This window comes from Helianthus annuus, chromosome 12 (genome assembly GCF_002127325.2).
Source record: "Helianthus annuus cultivar XRQ/B chromosome 12, HanXRQr2.0-SUNRISE, whole genome shotgun sequence".
NCBI classification, from domain to species: Eukaryota; Viridiplantae; Streptophyta; class Magnoliopsida; order Asterales; family Asteraceae; genus Helianthus; species Helianthus annuus.
This window is the reverse complement of record NC_035444.2, coordinates 34,806,539-34,825,696: the sequence shown is the minus strand read 5'-3', so window position 1 is coordinate 34,825,696 and position 19,158 is coordinate 34,806,539. Positions and strand designations below refer to the sequence as shown.

Here is a 19,158-nt window from a genome sequence, read left to right as displayed (position 1 = left end):
GTAAATTCAAAGTATTATTATGCAACAAAAAAAAAATCAAGTTAAATGGGTCGTGTTCATGTTAGTTAATTTATGAACATGGTCGTGTTCATGTTAATTTATGAACATTCGTGATTTCATGTTCTGTTCATACATGATTTTCCGTTTCGTGTCGGGGCCCCCCTTAAAACCCCTAGTTTTAACACGAAACGAATTAAACAAATAACTTTACAAACGCATATGCTTTTAATGAACATATAATACGATTACACAACAAAAAAAATCACATAATTTTTTACACTAAATTGTATATATATGAACATAAAGTAAAACAGGTATACGTTTACCTATTTGGGAACAGACTTGCAAGTTACAAAAACAACATAATCCACTGACAATTCAACCCACACAGGTAGCAAAAAACTGCAAATTGTGCATAAACTATTCCTAGTAATACAACTTCAATAAAGAATTTTATGTTCATAAATTTAACATTTTGGTTTCAAAATAATTCAAAGATACACAATCCTAAACATTTCCTACTAGTCAACATAAATAAGAACATATAAACACCATACAATCCTCTCCCTGCATTTCCCTAAACATTTCCTAATATTCAATTTTCTATCTAAATGTATACTTGATTCTAGTCACAAAAATTATATAATTTTCTTTATGTTTCCTTTGTCCCGTCAATTCAGGTGTTCGATATGTTGATATGTAAAAAAGAAGTAAAGTTACTAATCGATAGCCGCTTTGTTCTTCCGACCGCTCATTGGCTTCGGCAAACCGTCGAATATCGGTCTCGTAATGGCAGCTGTAGACAGCGCTTGAAGATCAGCCGTCAAATTCAACATGGAAGTTGGCCAGATCGATGACGTGGATGTAGAGCCATTACCGTTACTGTCTGATTCTTGAAAGCTCGGTGAGCTTGAAGACTTTTTCACTCCATTAGAACCGTCGGAAATCACCGAATCGCCTAGTTTTGGAGGCGGCATGTTTTGCGGCCCGTCGGCATCACTGGTGGTTCGGCTGGCGGCTTTTGGTCTCAGTGCTAAGCCTTTCCCGGCGGCAGGTGAAAAAGCGGTGGTGGTGTTGGTGGTATCCGGTTTAAGCATCGTTTCCGGGGTGGGATTTTGGAGGTCGATTTCTGATCTACGCCTTCTCATTAAGTTGTCATACCATGTATCGGAATCAGGCTTTTCACCATTTGTGACAGGCGTTGTTGTTGTTTCGTCGTTTACGGCACCTGTTTCTGTCAACTCGCATGCTAGGCTTTTACATTTTCTGTGAAGACCGTGTGGTGGGTCGGAAGAGTGGAGTTGATTTGGCCCGTGTTCTAAATTGGATCTTTCATCAATACCGTTCGGATTGGTCGGTTTAAGACCGTAATAGTCCCGTAAAGCATCCATGGATGGTGAAACGGTTCGTGGGGAAGAAGATGATAATTTTAGGGATTTGATTGAGTCAAGCAAATCAGAACGTCTACGGGTCGGTGGTGTCATGTCGGACCTTTTTGGCCTGCAAGAAAATCATGAACTATCTATAACATTGTGTAATAACGAAAATTGGCACTTTCTGTTGACTATATGCTAATATGTTATGATGTGTAAAATCCATATACTATAGACAAGATTCATTAGATTCGAACATAATAATTAGATGGTTAAAAAACAAATTTGTGGGTATGTGTGATGTAAAGGTACCCGTGAATATCGTATCCATTTGACAGAATGGGAGATGGCGGGTGCCTTCCTGGAAGAGGTATATGAAGCGTCTTGCGGGAAAACATTTGTAGATCCGTTGTCAGTCCGTTCATCCTTTTGACATCAGCCACCTGTCATACAATGCGAAGTTATATATAACATTAGCATGCACAAATCTAAATTTAGACATACATTAATTCTATGGAGTATAGAATAACTCGTATAGTACTAAGTGGCTCTATGTTGGTAATAATATACTACCATATATCCTGACTTCATTCATATTGGTGTCATTTGGACATAACTACCACTCTCTTAGGATTTAGATAATGAGAGTGTTTGAAGTGTAACAAGAAGAAGAAGAAGAAGAGTATAAATAGTATTTCATAGAACTGGTAAAAATATGATATTTTGAAAAGAGGCATGCTTGATATTAACATTTCTCGGTCAGTCAGACAAATATGACTTGATCTCATATTATTAGAGGTTTATATGAAATTGCCCCTATAACAAATGCGATAAACAGATAAACTGGTAACTGGTTTTCTTTTCTTAATTTGCAAAACAAAAATAAAATGGTTTGAAACCATCTCTTCTTCACAGTTCACAATCCTAAAACACACTGTAATTGACAGTACCAACTTTGGCAAATTGGCATAAAAATCCATTCGTTCTAGTTCAGCATTTAAATTTAATCAGCACTGAAAGCAAGCTAAATGCATCATAAAATTGTCATTTTTTTTTTTGTTCTAGTTGAGCATTTAAAAGGATTTTCCCATAAATGACACAAAACGTTTTAACCAAATATATATACGTAGCAAGTACAAAAGGTAAATAATAATAAATATTATTACCTCAACACCATACTTTATTGCGACACCAGCAAGCGTATCGAATTTCGTAACCGTATGTTCAATATACCCCAAACCACCACCAGATGATAAACTATCAGAAACAGGATTCTTCAACGAAGAAGAAGAAGAAGATGAACCATTGGAAAACACCTTCGAAACCGAAGGTGATTCCATCCGATCTAACGCCTGATTCGTGTAATTACCGCCACCGTTTCGCCGCTGCATCTCCATGTCCTCCGATAATCACCATCGGTCCGGTGAAATTGATCGGAAAACCAAACCCTAGCGCAAACAACAAGTAGTGCACATGATGATAATAATATATATGATATGAAGGAGATTGATATGTTTGAATGAACAGTTAGGAAGATTTGGAGGTAGATCTGGTAGAATTGGCGGTAGATCTGGTGGGTGGTGGATTGATTGATGATATTTGTGTACGGAAAGTAATGGATGGAATGAATGAAAGGATCCTTCAATTCAGCCACGTTGGATGTTGGTGAAAAACTTATTTCATATCATATTTTGGATAAAACTAACTTTACTCTCAAAAAACACTTCTTTTCACCAAGGAAAAAAAATTGGTAATCTTTCAGGCAAAGAAACACCACTATATTGGAAACTCAAAGAATTTTTATTTTTTTAATGGTCAACGAATCCTCCAAATAAGCTATTCGTGAAATTCATCATATCAAGATACATTTGCCTTCTAAACCGGGGAAAACCCGCACCTATGGCTGAAGCCCGAGAACACTCGCCTGAAGACACGACAATGCGGTGAGGTACAACCCGCTCAGTTTAAGGATCGAACCACGATCGCCGCCTACTCGCCTAGTCTCTCATCATCACCAGGTGCCGCAGAAACTAGATGCTGGGGGTAGGAATTGGACCTGAGTCACTTGGAACACCATGTCTTCCTTACCACTACACCACTAGCTCATTGGCTCAGAGAAAATTTTATAGATACTTAACTAGGGTCAGAATATAATAAGAAGTTGGGTGAATTACACTGTTCGTCTTTTATGTTTGTTCAAGATTACAATGGATATCCTTTAACTTCAATAATTACAGTCACATTCCTTTATTTGCAAAACCCGTTACACTCTACGTCCTTTAGTACTAACTAGGTTAAAAAATTCAGTTAAGTTTATTTTATTCACTTAAGGGAATTCTGGTCAATTCATGTTTTTATTTTAGGTGTGGTGACTTCTGCCCCCGGAGTAGGAAATCTCAAGTTTCGCCATTGAATACGGTGCACGATTTTTACTATCGGATATTGGATTAGGATTGCCCATACATGTCTCATTTTCATCTCCAAACAGATCTGATTATATAAGTGTTTGTATCACCTTTTTTCCTAACTTCTATTATGTTTTGTGATACTACGTACAAATATATTACCTAATCCTCACAATTTTGTATTTAAAATTTGTTTTCTATTAAAGACAGCTTTATAAATAACATTTTTTTTTGTTTTTCTCTTTTCATGTAATAAAAAAAACAAAATATGTGGTTAAAATGAGTTTATTGAGCTTCTTTATAAAAATACAGACTTAACTCAAAACACCTCTAAACAAATAGAACTTTTGTAAGAGTTTGATATCTGTTGATGCAACAAACACGGGACCAAGGATGGTAGCTTAGCTGGTCAGGCAAAAGGGTTGAAGGGTTCAGTTTTGCCTAACGCGGGTCGCGGGGTCCCTCCACGTTTGCAAAACGTGGAAGGAGGTTCACTAGTATGATTGAGATATTTGCTTTGAAGTTCTTTCTTCGAGACTAGCTCGAATTCAGAAAAGAAAGCAAATGAGATGAATTTGATGAAGAGTTATTTGGAGGTGACAAAGAACTCTTGAATGACAAGAGATTAAGGAATCTCTGCTTTTCGGAATGTCCAGGAAGTGTCTTCGAGCTGTCTTCTTATAGTGGAAGACACCTCTCGAAATGGTATGGACCATACTAGCGGAACCTGTTTGCTTATGGAGGGTTTCCCCTTTTGGGGTTCAAGGCTTTGGACCCCTGGTTAATAGGGTGTGCCTGTACAGACCTGCTCTGACTTTGTGAGTTGGTGAGCGTGAGTTGGTGAGATGAGTTGGTGGACATGACTAGTTACTGTTCCTCGATTTACTCATTATACAGCTTTTCATCCGATGAACCTTTCAACCTTTTAAGCTCTTTGCATATTAATGATTTTATTTGTCTTTGGGCTACCCCCGTCGTCAGCCCCCCAAGTCAGAGGTTTTTGGGGTATTATGCTCAAAGACTTCTGACTTTTATGCATGTCTTGTAAAGGCTTCAAGGGTTCGTTGTTTGGAGGCTTGAAGGGTTTGAGGCGGTTACTTTTTGAATTTTGAATTTTAATCGATTTGACAGTTGATTTGACATGTGTCAGGCGGCGGATTGGCAGAAATTACTTATTTACCTTTAATGCCCCTACTTTACTCTCTTATTTGTTTTAACTATTGTAAAGTTTCTTCGCTTTCTTTGCAATCATTCACCGTTTTCCTCTTCTCAGGTTAGTTTCTCTCTTCCATTATCGCTTTTACTTTGTTCTTATCATGGGTGCCCTTAAGGATTTAGCGAGGTCATTCTCCCGGATGACACAAGAGGAAGTAGACCTGTTTTGCCTTGAATATGGTATTGATAAACAGTTTAATCCGACCGCCCCTGCTTGCGATGTTTCTATTGACAAACCGATTCCTGGTTTTATTGCTTTGTATTGTCGCCATTTTCAATGGTCCAACCTTCGTTACCCTTTTTCGTTTTTCGTTCTGAACTTGCTTGAATATTACCGAGTGTCCTTTGGGCAAGTTCATCCAAAAGGGATGGCTAGGGTTTTACATTTTGAAGTTCTTTGTCGTGCTCTTGGTTATGATCCCTCCTTGTTGCTTTTCCGGAGGTTTTTTCGTTTAGCCAAAAATGGCGATTGGTTCACGTTTGAAACAACAAAGATTGATACTTGTCTTGTTTCGTCCATGGTTACAACCCTTGGATCCTGGAAGGATACCTTTTTCTGGGTTTCTGCATCGATTGTTCCATTCAAAATGGTGTGGAGGCATCCGGATGCTGTTCTCAATGATCCGGAGCCTGCTGAGTCTGAATTGAACGATGCCTTTCTTTCTGCTATTCGGGGGTGCCCTTCGAGGGTTCGTCCCTTTCCCGAACACTTGTTAGTGCTTTTAGGGGTTAGTAAAATTTGGGCAAAAGTCGATCGGGATCCGGTGTTAATGAGAAATGGCTTTGGTATGCATTTTTTCCCTATGCCTTTTTATTTTACCTTGATTGTGGCTTATTTTTTCTTTGTTTGCTTTTTGGCAGTTATGTCTGCTTTGGACTTTATCAAGAGTGACGATACGTCCGATGTTGTGTTTGAAGATGCTTCGACTGTTCCGGGTGAAAATGTTGTGGTGAGAACCTCTGAGCAAAGGTTTGAGGGCTCGGGTTATGTCAGTGTTGAAAATGTGAAGGGTTTTACCAAGTCCAATGTTCCCAAGCCTTCAACTCGCCGGTTATCTCGTCGTTTACTGAAGGCTACTCCTCAATCCACTTCCACTGAGCCAGTGGATTTGAGTGATGATATCGAGGTTTCTGAGGATCAGGCTGAAGTGGAGGTTGAGAAGGAGAAGGAATTGGTTGTGCGTGGTAAGAAGGTTCGAGGGAAGAAGGGTGTTGCTACCCCTGTTCAAGAATCGTCGAGCAGGGACGTTGAAGGGTTGAACCCTGATGGCACTTATGTGCCTACTTGGTTGGTTAAGAATGATGACACTTTTAAAGATGCTGCTGTTTGTGAAGATGCTCTTAGTCATCTTGCTCCTCCCTCCGTTCGTGAAACTATTGCTGAGATGGATGATGACACTATGTTATCTCGCATGGTTTTAACTACTTGCAACCTTGCAGCCATGCTTCCCCAAGGGATTACACGCTTTCGCCAAAGGATGCGGGAGTATGAGGATTTTTCTAAAAAGAAGGACAAAATGAAATCCTCCCTTGCATCGATGAAGAAGGAAGCGGCTGGGTTTGCAGAGAAGGAGGCAGCTTGGAAGAAGGAGATTGAGGATCTGAAGAAGATGCATGCCATTGAGATGGGAGACTTGAAGAAGAGCTTTGAAGCTAATTTGCTGAAGTTGAAGGCTGATCGAGAGGCCTTGTCTGTCCAACAGAAGGCTTTTCGTGAAGAAAAGGAGGGGTTGAAAGCTTCGGTTGGTCAGGTGACTGCGGATAATCAATGGTTGATCGAGCATGGGTTCCAGCAGGTTGTGGCTTACCTCTTGCATTCCAAGGAGTTCAACTCTGCCCTTGGTGATGTTTACACAAAGCTGCTGAACCTGGGGAAGCATCAGGGCCTTACTGCTGGCTATAAACTTCATGAATCTGGGCAACCTTTGGAGAAGTCACCCATGTTTCGCCCCGAGGCTTCTGATGTTTTCAAGGCTTCTGTTGAGCAGATGGAGAGGTTAACCTACCCTTACATTCATGAGGTATCTTCCTGTTTTGGCAAGCCTTTGTCTGTTTTACAGGGATTGAAGCCTGAAGGGTTGAATGAGAAGGTTTGTGCTGAGGTTTTGGGCTCTTTGTCAAAGAAGAGGTCCTATTCTGGGGACAGTGATGATACCCTTTCGAGTCTGCCTGAAACCTCGAAAGATGCTGGTTTGGAAACCTCTGCAGTTGGTGGTGAAGAAGGTGTGAAGGGGAAGAAGACCAAGAAAGCCAAAAAGTCTAAGGGTGAAGGTTCTAAGCCCTCTGGCAACTGACATTTATTCGTAGCTTTCTTAGCAAACACTTTAATGTTTTGTAATATTTTAAACAATGTTTAGGTTTTGGGAACCCTTAAGGTTCCTATGGTTGGTTAGGCCTTTATGGCCGTTGAACACTAGTTTTATCTGCAAGTCACTAGGGCTTGCTTTGACTATCTAATGAAGGTCTTTTATGGCCTTTCTGACTATGACATGATGGTTTGGTGTTTTTGTTTATTTTACTTGCTTGGTTTGTTTTGTGGGGTTTCAACCCTTCAAGCTTTTTTGTATGATTGCTGCCGGGTTGAAGCCTTTAACCTTTCAAGCTAAGTATCCGTTGGTTGAACGTTGGGTAGCTTCTGATTTGGTTTGTGTGTTTGGTTGGTAGGCTTGTGTATTTACTCTTTGCCTTGTCTGTGTTTACTTTGTCTTTATGTTTTTTACACTTTAAAGGGTTCAGTGCTGCAGTCACTTTGCCTTAGTGTTTATCATCAAGACGTAGTATCTATCCTTTTCTTTTATCTCGTTGTGATTTGTTTGATTTCGTAAGTCTGTTTATTGGTACATTTTTTAGACTTAAGGAACGATTGGTGTAGGCTGCTCAAACCTGTCTATGAGACACTATTGTTTTTCTTTGATAAGTCTCATGGAGTTGTATTGATTTAGGAACTCACCCCTTATATAGGTCCATTCAACCCTTGAACCTATTGAGCGATATGGCCTGGGAGCTCATCCCCTTACATGGCCCTTGCCATGGAGTTTTTTGCTAGGTTCTCAACCTGATATTAGGATAGAAAGACAAGTTTGATAAAGTAACTTCATTCATTCAAGCAACATTTGCTTTTACAAAAGGTTTTTGTTTTGCTACAAACCAAACTTTCTAAACATAAAACCTTCTAAGGGTTTTTCCGTTCCAGTGCCTTGGAAGCCTTTTGCCTTCTGAATCTGCCAGCTTGTAGGATCCGCCCTTGTGTGCTTCGAGGATGGTGTAAGGACCTTCCCATTTTGGGCCTAGTTTCCCTTGGTTTTCCTTTTTGCTGGCTTCATTGTTTCTGAGGACTAGGTCCCCTGGCTTGAATCTTTCGTTCTTGACCTTTTTGTTGTAATAGACCTCCATCCTTTGTTTGTACTTGGCTTCTTGTATTGCTGCTTGATCCCGGGCTTCTTCTAGGAGTTGCAAGTTCAACATGGTCTCTTGTGTGTTTACATTGGGATCCATGTTGACAACTCGTTGGGTTACAACTCCTATTTCAGCTGGGATTACGGCTTCGGATCCGAATACCAAGCTATAAGGTGTCTTTTTATGACTTGTTTTTTCCGTCGTTCTGATTGCCCATAAAACGCTAGGCAATTCCTCCAGCCAATTACTTTCATATCTCCCCAATCTTGTCTTGATGCCTTCTACAATACTTCTGTTGGTTCTTTCAACCTGGCCATTTGATTGCGGGTAGGCCACTGAGCTGAAGATTTGGTTGATCCTGTACTCCTTGCACCAAAGGCTGAAGGGTTTCTCGGCGAATTGTTTCCCATTATCGGTGACAATTACCCCTGGTAACCCATAGCGACATATGATATTCTCCCAAACAAAGTCTATGACTTGTTTTCCTGTGATTTTGGCAAGGGGTTTAACCTCTGGCCATTTGCTGAAGTAGTCGATTGCTACCAATAGGAATTTTACTCCCCCTTTGCTTGGAGGGAATGGACCGACAATGTCCATTCCCCATTTATGGAATGGCCATGCTGAGGTTATGGGGACCAAGTCGTGTTTGGGACTTTTTGGTATCGGTGAGTGGATTTGGCAGGCATCGCATTTCTTTAGTTGCTCAGCGGTGTCACGATGCATTGAAGGCCAGAAATATCCCAAATTCATGAGCTTTGCAACCACCGATCTAGCTCCAAAATGAGCTCCACATATTCCTTCATGCACTTCTTTGACCAAATATTTGCTTTGTTCAGGGCCCACACACCTTAGTAATGGTGCAAGGTATCCTTTTTTATAGAGGATTTCTCCTTGCAACACATATTGTCTTGCTTTGATCTTTACCCTTTCAGCTTCCATTTGGTCGTTGGGTAGTTCATTGTTTTGAAGGAACTTCTTTATGGGAGTCATCCAATTTGGATCTTCCTCGGTGACCACATCTTGTACTTCCAATTCATCAATTGAACGAGCCTTCAACACTTCAACCAACACCTTTTTTGTGAGGTGGGCGAATGTGAGGGATGCTAATTTGCTTAAGGCATCTGCCCTTTTGTTTTGGGATCTTGGAATTTGTTTGATGTTGCATGCTTGAAAGGTGTTCATTAATTCCTTGGACTTTTCTTTGTACCTTCTCATGTTGGGCTCTTTGGCAACATAGCTGTCATTGACTTGGCTTGATACTAGTAGTGAATCAGTGAACACTTCAAGCTTGTTGACTTTCATTTCTTTGGCTAGCCGGAGACCAGCAATCAGTGCTTCGTATTCAGCCTCGTTATTTGTGGTTGATGTGTGGTAAAATACACATATTTGTCCCGTGTAAGTTGTATAATTTTTGTATAAGTTTTATTTATTTTTATTTAATTTTAGTGTTATATTATATTCTTTTGTGTTTTGGCAGGTCCTGGTGCAAATGGAGCAAAAACGAGTAATATGGAAATGACCAGGGAGTTGGACAGCGTAGAATGTCAGTGACCAAAGTAAAATTGCCGCTATTTTCTTTGATTGGACCGAGCCTACGATCTCTATTTATAAGCTGTTAGAATACACAAAATATATTATCATTATACAAATGGCGGCTAGGATATGCTACATCACATGGCCATATTTGATATTATAATTGTGGTGGGGGCCTTAAAAGCCTAGAAGAATTCGTGAAGGTCTCCAGCCAAGATTTATGTGAATGATGGGTTGTAGATTTATTTTATATGTATACATGATTATATAGTAATGAAGAGAAGGAGGGTGAATCACATGTACGCATATACTACACCATATTGGATGATTTTGAGATGTGGGCTTTGCAATAATACAAGCCCAGCGAATAGAATCATGAACCGTGAAAGGGTTTAAAGCCCAGCAATATTACTTGGAAGATAAAAACTTGGGGGCGGCAACTAATTAAAGAGGTCGGTTGGTTTTGGGATTGAGGCGGCAACAGACGAAAGGAAAAATAAAAAAGCTGCCATCTTTATTTAATTGGAGGACATCATTCGACGAGAGGAGAATACGACATCAGAGACGCACGGAGACGATCAAGAAGCAAGGGACGAAGAACATCAGTTTTTGAAGATTGTCTTGCAAGAAATCAAGGTCGGGAATCGTTGGGGTCAAGTGGGAAGTTTAGAGATCAAGAAATTTACGGGTTCTACCTTACGATTTCTTTTATTTTCTAATTTCTTGTTTTTACTTCAATGAATTCTTATTTGAGATTTTGTTTGATTGTTTTTAAGATTATGTTTCTTGGCTAGATTTTCTAAACTACCTAGGCGATGATTATGGCATAACAAAGATTGGATTTTTATATGATTATTGATGTGGTTGTGATTTTTCTTGCATTGTAAACACTATGTTAGTTTGTCTTGGTGCGTTTGTATGCTTGTGATTTCTTATTTATCGGTTGTTTGTTCCATTCAATTCGTGGTGACGGTCTTTATCACGTAATAGAGTTGAGTTAGGGTTTTTGACTTAGGTGAGTGTCTATATCACATAATAGGTCATTAATTCTTTAGGGTGAAGAGTGCACTAGTAACCTTAGGAACAATATTCGGTAATTAATTAAAATCAAGTGTGCTGCTAGACTCGTCGCGGAAAGGCTCGAGGTTATTGGTAGGTCTAGGAGTAGTTAAAAGGAATTAACCACCCATTGTCTATCAAGCCAAGATTGAACCCATAGTTGCTTTAGACGTTCGCGCGGCAAAGTAGAGCGTCTTGCATAAGCACTTTCAAGAAACTAGAGGACGGACAAGAAATCTAGAAAACCGGTAGTTTAACAACCTCTCGGGAATCTTAGTGTGCTCTTGAGAGGGATTAGGGGTCCTTAGATTTCCCTAGAGGTGAGAATTTCAAGATCCCGGTTTCACACCACATCATTATCATTTAGAAATCCATTCCGAGTTTAGCCTGCGTCTAGCCTAGGTAGTCTTCATTCTCACTGATCAGACCCTTTGCTTGTGTTCGTGTCTTGCTTGCTAGTAGTATTTTATTATTTTATTTAGGATTTTTAGAAACCCCCCCCCCAAATTAATAAACAATTTAGTATGTCGTGTCAGTCCGAGTCTAGATAGAGTCGTAGCGTAGTCAATAGAGTCTTGTGGGTTCGATACTCGGACTTACTTTAGCTTTACTACATTCGATCGGTTCACTTGCCGATTGTGTGTTTAGGGTTTAGGTCGAGTCTTAGTTTATAAATTTAAAGCTTAGAGAGTCTAGAATTAGGGTAATTTAGGTAGTTTTATTTGACCCATTTTCAGCACATCAAGTTTTTGGCGCCGTTGCCGGGGACTCTTGGCGATTGCGCTGATTACTTTGTTTGGACTTGCTTGACATATCACGTGCTATTTGTTTTCTTTGTTTGAGTCGTAGGTGTCTAAGTGTTTTAGTGTCTTTTTTTTATAGTTAGTCGAGTCGGTTAGTAGAGTCTTCTTACTTGTTTGTTTTCGGTTTTTACAGTGGATGCCCCATACGCGCTCGCAGGGACCACCGCCGTTGCCGTTTGCACTCAGGTCTTCCTTCTCGTCATCTACGTCTGAGGTACGTGCTTCTAGCTCTACTTCATTTTCTCAGTCCACCCCAGTTTTCGACTTTACACCCAAGTCTTCACCCCACAATTCCCCGCCACCTTCCCGTCCACCTAGTCCACCACCCGTAGTTCACATGGCCCGTAGGACAGTTTACGACCAGGCCACCACCGGCTTCGCCGGTGGTAATTCCCCCATCATCCTTCCCGAGATCGCGAACGACCGTTCGTGGCAGATTCCATCATACATCATGACCGCCATTACCAATTCCTGCCAGTTCCATGGTCGTGACGACGAGGATGCACCCGCTCACGTGAATCGCATCACTCGTCTTTGTGGCACCTATTCCATTGAGGGTGTCAATCTCGATGCCAGGTATCTCCAGGTGTTCCCGTTCTCACTTGCTGGACGCGCAGCCGTCTGGTTCGATTCCCAGCCTGCTGGCACTTTCACTACTTGGGCAGGCCTTCGCGACGCATTCTTAGCCAAGTATTTCCCGCCAGCCAAGGCATCTCGCCTTCGTGACCAGATCCACTCATTTCGTATGGAGCCAGATGAGCCTTATCATCTAGCTTGGGAGCGTTTTCAGACCCTGATTTCCCGTTGTTCTCAGCATGGTCTATCTGACTGGGCGTTAGTAGAGAAGTTCTACAATGGACTTACTCCAGAGATTAGGGCTCGTTTCGATACCTCAGCAGGAGGTCAGCTTATGGGAAAGAAGACAGTGGCGGAGTGTAATGATTTGTTTGAGAGTTTTGCCCACTCCGATATGGACTACAGCACTACCAGCAGGACTTCCATTCCTGTGCGTAACACCTCGGCCGTTCGAGGGGTAAACCAAGTTGGCTTGGATTCATCGGTAGCTGCTGCAGTCGAGAGAGCGAAAGAGGAGATTAGGCAGGAGATGAGGCAGGAGTTGAGTGAGATAAAGAAGAAAGTCGATAGGTGTGAGGTTTGTAGAGGAGGGCACGACACCATAGATTGCCCCACGATCATTCTTGAGCAGGTAGAATACTTAGCCAGTCAGTCTAGAGGTCCCACGAATTCGTTCAATAGTTATAATTCCAACTGGGGCGGTAGTGGTAATTCGAGTGGTTATCGTTCGTCTGGAAATCCTCCTGGATTTCCACCTGGTCAGTATCAGAGTAGAGGGCCCGGTATTTACACGAGTTCTGGTTCAGGGCAGTTTAGTGGGTCAGGTTCGAGTGGTTAGTTTTCGAGTGGAGGACCGCCTCAGGAGAGTCATGGTGGTGGGAAAGCTCCTGAGGTTAGCACGAGTAGGTTAGAGGAGATGTTTGCTCAGATGATGACGCGGAGCGATGCATTCATGAAAAATCAGGAGCAAATTAACAAAAACAACGAGCTCCAGTTCAAGAATCAGCAGGCCGCCCTCCTCGATCTCCAGAGGACAGTAGGCGGGCTTGCTAAGCAGTTACAGGAGCACCCACCGGGTCAGTTTTCGGGAAACACTTTCCCGAATCCCGCGAATCATTCTGTTAAAGCAATCTCGACCCGTAGTGGGAAGAGTTTGGGAGAGGTAGTGAAAGAAAGAGAGGGTGAAGAAGTAGAGGAGGAGGTCGATGAGGAGATCGAGATGGAGACTCCAGGCAAGGTGCAACATAGGCTAGACCCAGCAAGTACCGCACACGCCAAGGAGTCACCAGTAGAGAAGAAAGAGGAGAAGCAGCCGAAGAAGGTTCGGCCGCCACCACCTGTGATTGATATTTCTCGTCTTCCGTTTCCCGCTCGAGCTAGGCAGCAGCTATATGCTAGGGAGTATGACAAATTCCTTGACATGTTCACCCAGCTGAAGGTGAATCTTCCGTTTATAGAGGCCTTGAGATCCATGCCCAAATACGTCAAATTCCTTAAGGATTTTCTCAAGCGTAAGGATGGGGTAGGAGAGTGTTCAAGTAAGTTAGTGAGTGGAGAGTGTTCAGCTGTGATCCTAAATAAACTTCCTGAGAAACTTACCGATCCAGGCATTTTCACGATCCCTTGTTTGTTTGGTGGTAATGTTAAAAACCACGCATTAGCGGACCTAGGTGCTAGTATTAATTTGATGCCATATTCATTTTACGAAAAACTAGGCCTTGGAGATTTGATATCGACTAGGATGACCCTCTCGTTAGCGGATAAGTCGGTTAAGTATCCTAGAGGGATAGTTGAGAATCTGTTGGTAAAAGTGGATAAGTTTGTGTTTCCGGCTGATTTTGTAGTGCTAGATATGGAGGCCGATGATAGAGTCCCGTTGATTTTAGGGCGTCCGTTCTTGAACACGGCTAAAGCATTGATAGATGTCTTCTTAGGCACAATTACACTTAGAGCGGGTGAGGAGTCGGTAGTCTTTGACGTGAATAATATGAGAGGGTCGAGTGAGAGAGTTGAGGCGATAGCAGCAATAGAGGAGGGTGAGAAGAACGAGAAAGGTGAGAATGAGGTGGTGAGTGAGCCGAGTTTAGAAAAGGTGTTAAAACTCAAGTGTGGGGATCCACCTGATAGGAGAATCGAGGAGTTGGGAGAGAGAATGAGTAGGTTAGAATTTGAGATAGAGAAACTGAGCAAGGCTCAGTGTGGGGATATGGGAGATGGTAGTGCTACGGCCCGTAAGAGTGGGTTTGGAGGTGAGCTCCGCTTGTTTGATCCTCCGTAATTTTGTGAACAGTTGTGATTATTTGTAGAGTTTGTATACTGAGTCGTACTTTGTGTCGTGTCTTTAGTTGGGTTGGTTTAGCATCGTTTGCGTCTTTTTCGTGCAATTGTTGTTGTTGTTGTATTCTGAGTCACTGTTATTGGGTTTATTATCATCTCAAGTGTGGGGAAACGGGTTGCAAATCTTTACACGTAAAAATGTGATTTTCACAAAACTTTCGACCCGTTTTCCTTTGCATCCACACTTTGGTTAGGTTTGGCACTTAGTTTGTTCGAGGGCGAGCAAAGTGCCAGGGGGAGGTAAGATGGTAATTTGGTTGTGTACTTTGAGTCTTTTATTTTGTACCATGCGTCTAAGTTAGTGGTTTTTGAGTCATTTTGTGTCGAGTCGGTATTGCTTCGGTATTTTGCTTGTTTTTGTTGATGCAGATTCGAATACGTACCACCCGTACTCAATCTCCATTCGGGTGAGTTTGGAGCTGTTTATTCAAATTTCGGGCATTTATCGGGCATGCTAGTTAGAGTCGAGCCGATCGCGAATGAAATGCTATACGATCGAGCTGGATTGGACGAGAGTTTTGGAGCTTAGGCGATAATTTACCAGCTAAGTCCTTTCCACTTGTACACTTGTTTATTTATTTTATTTTTTTTAGGTTTAGGAGTCATGTTTCCATCCTTGCATTAGGGACAATGCAATATTTAAGTGTGGGGATGGGAACTAGTATTTAGTGTGTCTAGTTAGTAGTGTCATGAAAAATCGAAAAAAAAAACAAAAAAATTGAAAAATTGAAAAATCAAAAAAAAAAAAAAAATTGAAAAAAAATCAGAAAATGTCTTTTGAAAATAGATGTTTGCAACTTAAAGCGGAAAATGATAGAAAAGTTGAGGTTTTTTGTTCGGGTTCAAATAATGATAATATGAGATAAAATAATCGGGTTTGTGTCTAGTTTGGGATGTGCGGGTAGGCTCGGTTCGGTTTTGAGTTTCCTTTGATCTTAATATACCTAATGTCGGTCTACTAGTGGGTTCTCATCTAGGGAAAGTGGGGAAATCGAAACCGCCAAAAATAACATAAGGGGCACCGTTATAAGTTAAAACCGTTAGAGTTTGCGATCATAAAAAAAATAATAAAAAAAAAATAAAAGTGAGCTAGAAACTGAATGAAAGTAGCCGCTTCTATGTAGTCTTGATTGGGGATAGCGACTCTACAATCGGATTACCGCTAGGGTGTGTGAAATCGACCGTGCAAAGCGATAAAAAGAAAAAAAATTAATAAAAAGTACCGAATCTAAGTAGTCTGTGGTTGGGGATAGCGACTCTACAGCCGGATTGCCTCTTGGTTTGGGAAAGCACCGTCTAGTCTCATGAGTGAAAAAAAAAAAAAGAAAAAAAATTGTTTGATTGCAAACTATATTGGTTTTGATATAAGGCGGTTGGGAATTGGTTTTTAATCGTTCTCTTTGTCCTATAAGTTTGAGGCGGGATTAGATGTACGTGCGATTTCTAGTGTGAGACCCTAGGTAGATTGACCCATATTCGGACTTAAATTGCATGATAAGGGCTCGAAACCGGGTTGGGTTTAAGAGGATCGAAATATTCGCAATCGTAGCTAACACATGTCCCGATTTAATAAATAAACATACGTTTTTGTCCCGAACGACTATCTTGACTATGATTCCGTTTGCAGTGGTCTGAAAGTTGAAACGAAGAGCATACGTGAATTCTAGCCCTTCAGGGTTGATTAAGATTATACTAGCTCCTGACCCTTCAACGCTTGAAGCCCCGTCTGTGAACAGTTTCCAGGCTTCAGGGTTGGAGGGTTCAGTGGTTGTGGTGTTTACTTCCTCAGTCTTTTGGCTTGGGATTTCCACTAGGAAGTCAGCCAAAACCTGAGCTTTGATTGCTTTCCGTGGGACGTAGGTGATGTTATGTTCACCTAGTTCCACTGCCCATTTTGCCAATCTTCCCGAATTTTCAGGTTTTTCAAGCACGTTCTTAACAGGTTGGTCAGTGACCACTTGTATAGGATGTGCTTGGAAGTACCTTCTAAGCCTTCTGGCTGTTTGGACCAGGGCTAGGGCTAATTTTTCAAGGGGAGGATATTTGGTTTCAGCCAGTTTTAAAGTTTTGCTGAAAAAATAGACGGGTACCTGGGCCTTATCCCTTTCAATGGTTAGGACGGCACTGATGGCTTCGTCGGCGACTGAGAGGTACACCGATATGAGCTCCCCGGTTTCCGGTGCTGCGATATCTGGCAGTGAAGCAAGGTGTTGCTTCATTTGATTGAAAGCTTCCTCAGCCTCATCGGTCCATCTGAAATCTTTCTTATCTGAACAATTCTTGAGCGTTTTGTAGAATGGTAGAGATCTTTCGGCCAGTTTGGAGGTAAAACGCTTCAAGGCTGCAAGCTTACCGTTCAAGCTTTCAACCTCCTTCTTGGTTCTTGGTGGTTTAGCTTCGAGAACGGCTTTTACCTTGTTTGGGTTGGCCTTGATGCTTTGCTTTCCAACGATATGGCCCAGGAATTTTCCTTCATCAAACCCAAACGAGCATTTTTCCGGGTTAAGCTTCATGTTGATTTTTCTAAGATTTTTGAAGGTTTCTTGGATGTCGTCGAGCATCTGGTATTCTGTTTTGCTTTTGATCACCAGGTCATCGACATATGCTTCCATGTTTCTACCAATTTGGCTTTCGAAGGCTTTATCAACGAGCCGTTGGTAAGTGGCTCCTGCGTTCTTGAGGCCAAAAGGCATTTTTTGATAACAGAAAATGCCCTTGTCGGTGTGGAAAGCCGTCTTCTCTTCGTCTTCTTTTTTCATGAGGATCTGATGATAGCCTTTGTATGCATCGAGAAAGCATTTGAACGGGTATCCCGTGAGTGAATCAACCTTGAGGTCAATTTCTGGGAGTGGGTAACAATCTTTAGGACAAGCCTTGTTAAGATCTTTGAAATCTATACACATTCTCCAAGAGTTATCAGGTTTTCGAACCATAACAGGATTAGCAATCCATGACTGGTACTTAACTTCTCGAAGAATGCCAGCTGATACAAGTTTTTCAACCTCTTGGCAAGCTGCTAGGCTTCTTTCGGGTGCCAGGCTTCTTTTCTTCTGCACCACTGGCTTGATATTTGGTGGTATTCTTAACTCATGTTCAGCAATGTTTCGAGGGATTCCGGTCATATCCTCGGGGGACCAAGCGAATACATCGCTGTGATGTTTTAGCAGCTTCTCAAGGTATGAAAGAGTCTCTTGAGAAAGGTTGGGGTTGACCCTTATTCGTTGTTCAGGGTACTTGGGGTTGATGACTAACCCTTGCTTGTCTTTCTCGTCATTGGAGCTTTCTCCTTCAATTAGATAAGCTTCCTGTGAGGGTTGAAGGGTTGCAATCCCTCTCTCAGTGGGGAACTTGACAGTGCCATGGCCAACAGATACAGCCATGTAAAATGCACACTGTCCGGGCCTCCCTATGATCACATCATAGTTGGAAGGGATATTGATAACCACGAAGGTTAGTGATCGAGTCCTTTCCTTTAAACCTTCCCTGAAACATACGTTAAGAGTTATTTGCCCCAAAGGTTTCAAGGTTATATCAGCGATACCTTTTATGGAAGTCCCGGAGGGTTGAAGCCTTGAACGCTCCTCATTGCTTAATCGGTTAAAGAACTTTTCGAACATGATTTCAGTGGCTGCTCCCGTGTCTATGTATGCTTTGTATGTTTGCAAGGTCCCCACGAGGGCTTCGACCACAAGAGGGCCAGGTAGTGGGTCCTTCTTTGTTGGGGGGAAGCAGACACACTGAAGCTCCCAAGCTTCTAGGCGTTGTTTCTTGTAAGGGGCCTTGTCATCAGAGTACACCATGTTTACTTCCTTTCCTTTGCTTTCAGCCATCTTGTCTCGGACTCCTTTTACCAAGTGGGCAAGTTCTCCCGACTTGACAGCCTCTTCAATTCTCTTTTTCAGTTGGAAGCAATCATTGGTGTGATGTCCCTTTTCTTCATGGAATTCACAGAACTGAGTGGAGTTCTCGTTTTTCCGACTTTTGGGAAGAGGCCTGGGAGGTCTGAAGTTTTGCTTGACCTCTTCCGTTGCCAGGATTTCCTGAGGGGTTTTGGTGAGAGGGGTGAAACTCATGTTTTTATCTCTGCTTGAAGGGTTACGCCCTTCAACCCTTCGAGGGTCTGTGCCCTTTGAGCGCCTGTCGTAGGAGTTAAAGTTGCCTCTCTTTCTAGCTGGACTGCTACTTCGCCAACTAGAACCCCTTTTCCTTTGTTCCTTGATATCAACAGCTTCCTCTCCTCGGATATGAGCTTCGGCTCTTTCAAGGGCTTCTTCCAAGGTTTTGGGTAGAGATTTATTGAAATCTCGTGTGAGGTACTTAGAGGTAATGGCGTTCATGAAGCCAGCCACCCTCATTTTCTCATCGGCCCCCACGTAGGTTAGCCCTTCTCTCTTATATCGCTCAATGAATGCCCGTAGGCTTTCATCATCGCGTTGTTTTATTTGGAAGATTACCGTCGCG

The 19,158-nt window shown here is 42.0% G+C and overlaps 2 protein-coding genes across 2 annotated transcripts; one reads left to right on the top strand and one right to left on the bottom strand.

Moving 5' to 3' along the window:
• Positions 1 to 444: 444 nt before the first annotated feature.
• LOC110894650 lies at positions 445 to 3,042 on the bottom strand. Its single transcript, XM_022141875.2, has 3 exons — positions 2,540 to 3,042; positions 1,686 to 1,816; positions 445 to 1,500 (listed from the first exon to the last, which is right to left on the bottom strand). Exons 1-3 carry the CDS (start codon positions 2,768 to 2,770, stop codon positions 720 to 722), a joined length of 1,143 nt encoding a protein of 380 aa, XP_021997567.1. The 5' UTR covers positions 2,771 to 3,042; the 3' UTR covers positions 445 to 719.
• Positions 3,043 to 13,291: 10,249 nt separating this feature from the next.
• LOC110892722 lies at positions 13,292 to 14,638 on the top strand. Its single transcript, XM_022139873.1, has one exon. It carries the CDS (start codon positions 13,292 to 13,294, stop codon positions 14,636 to 14,638), a length of 1,347 nt encoding a protein of 448 aa, XP_021995565.1.
• The last annotated feature ends 4,520 nt before the right edge of the window (positions 14,639 to 19,158 follow it).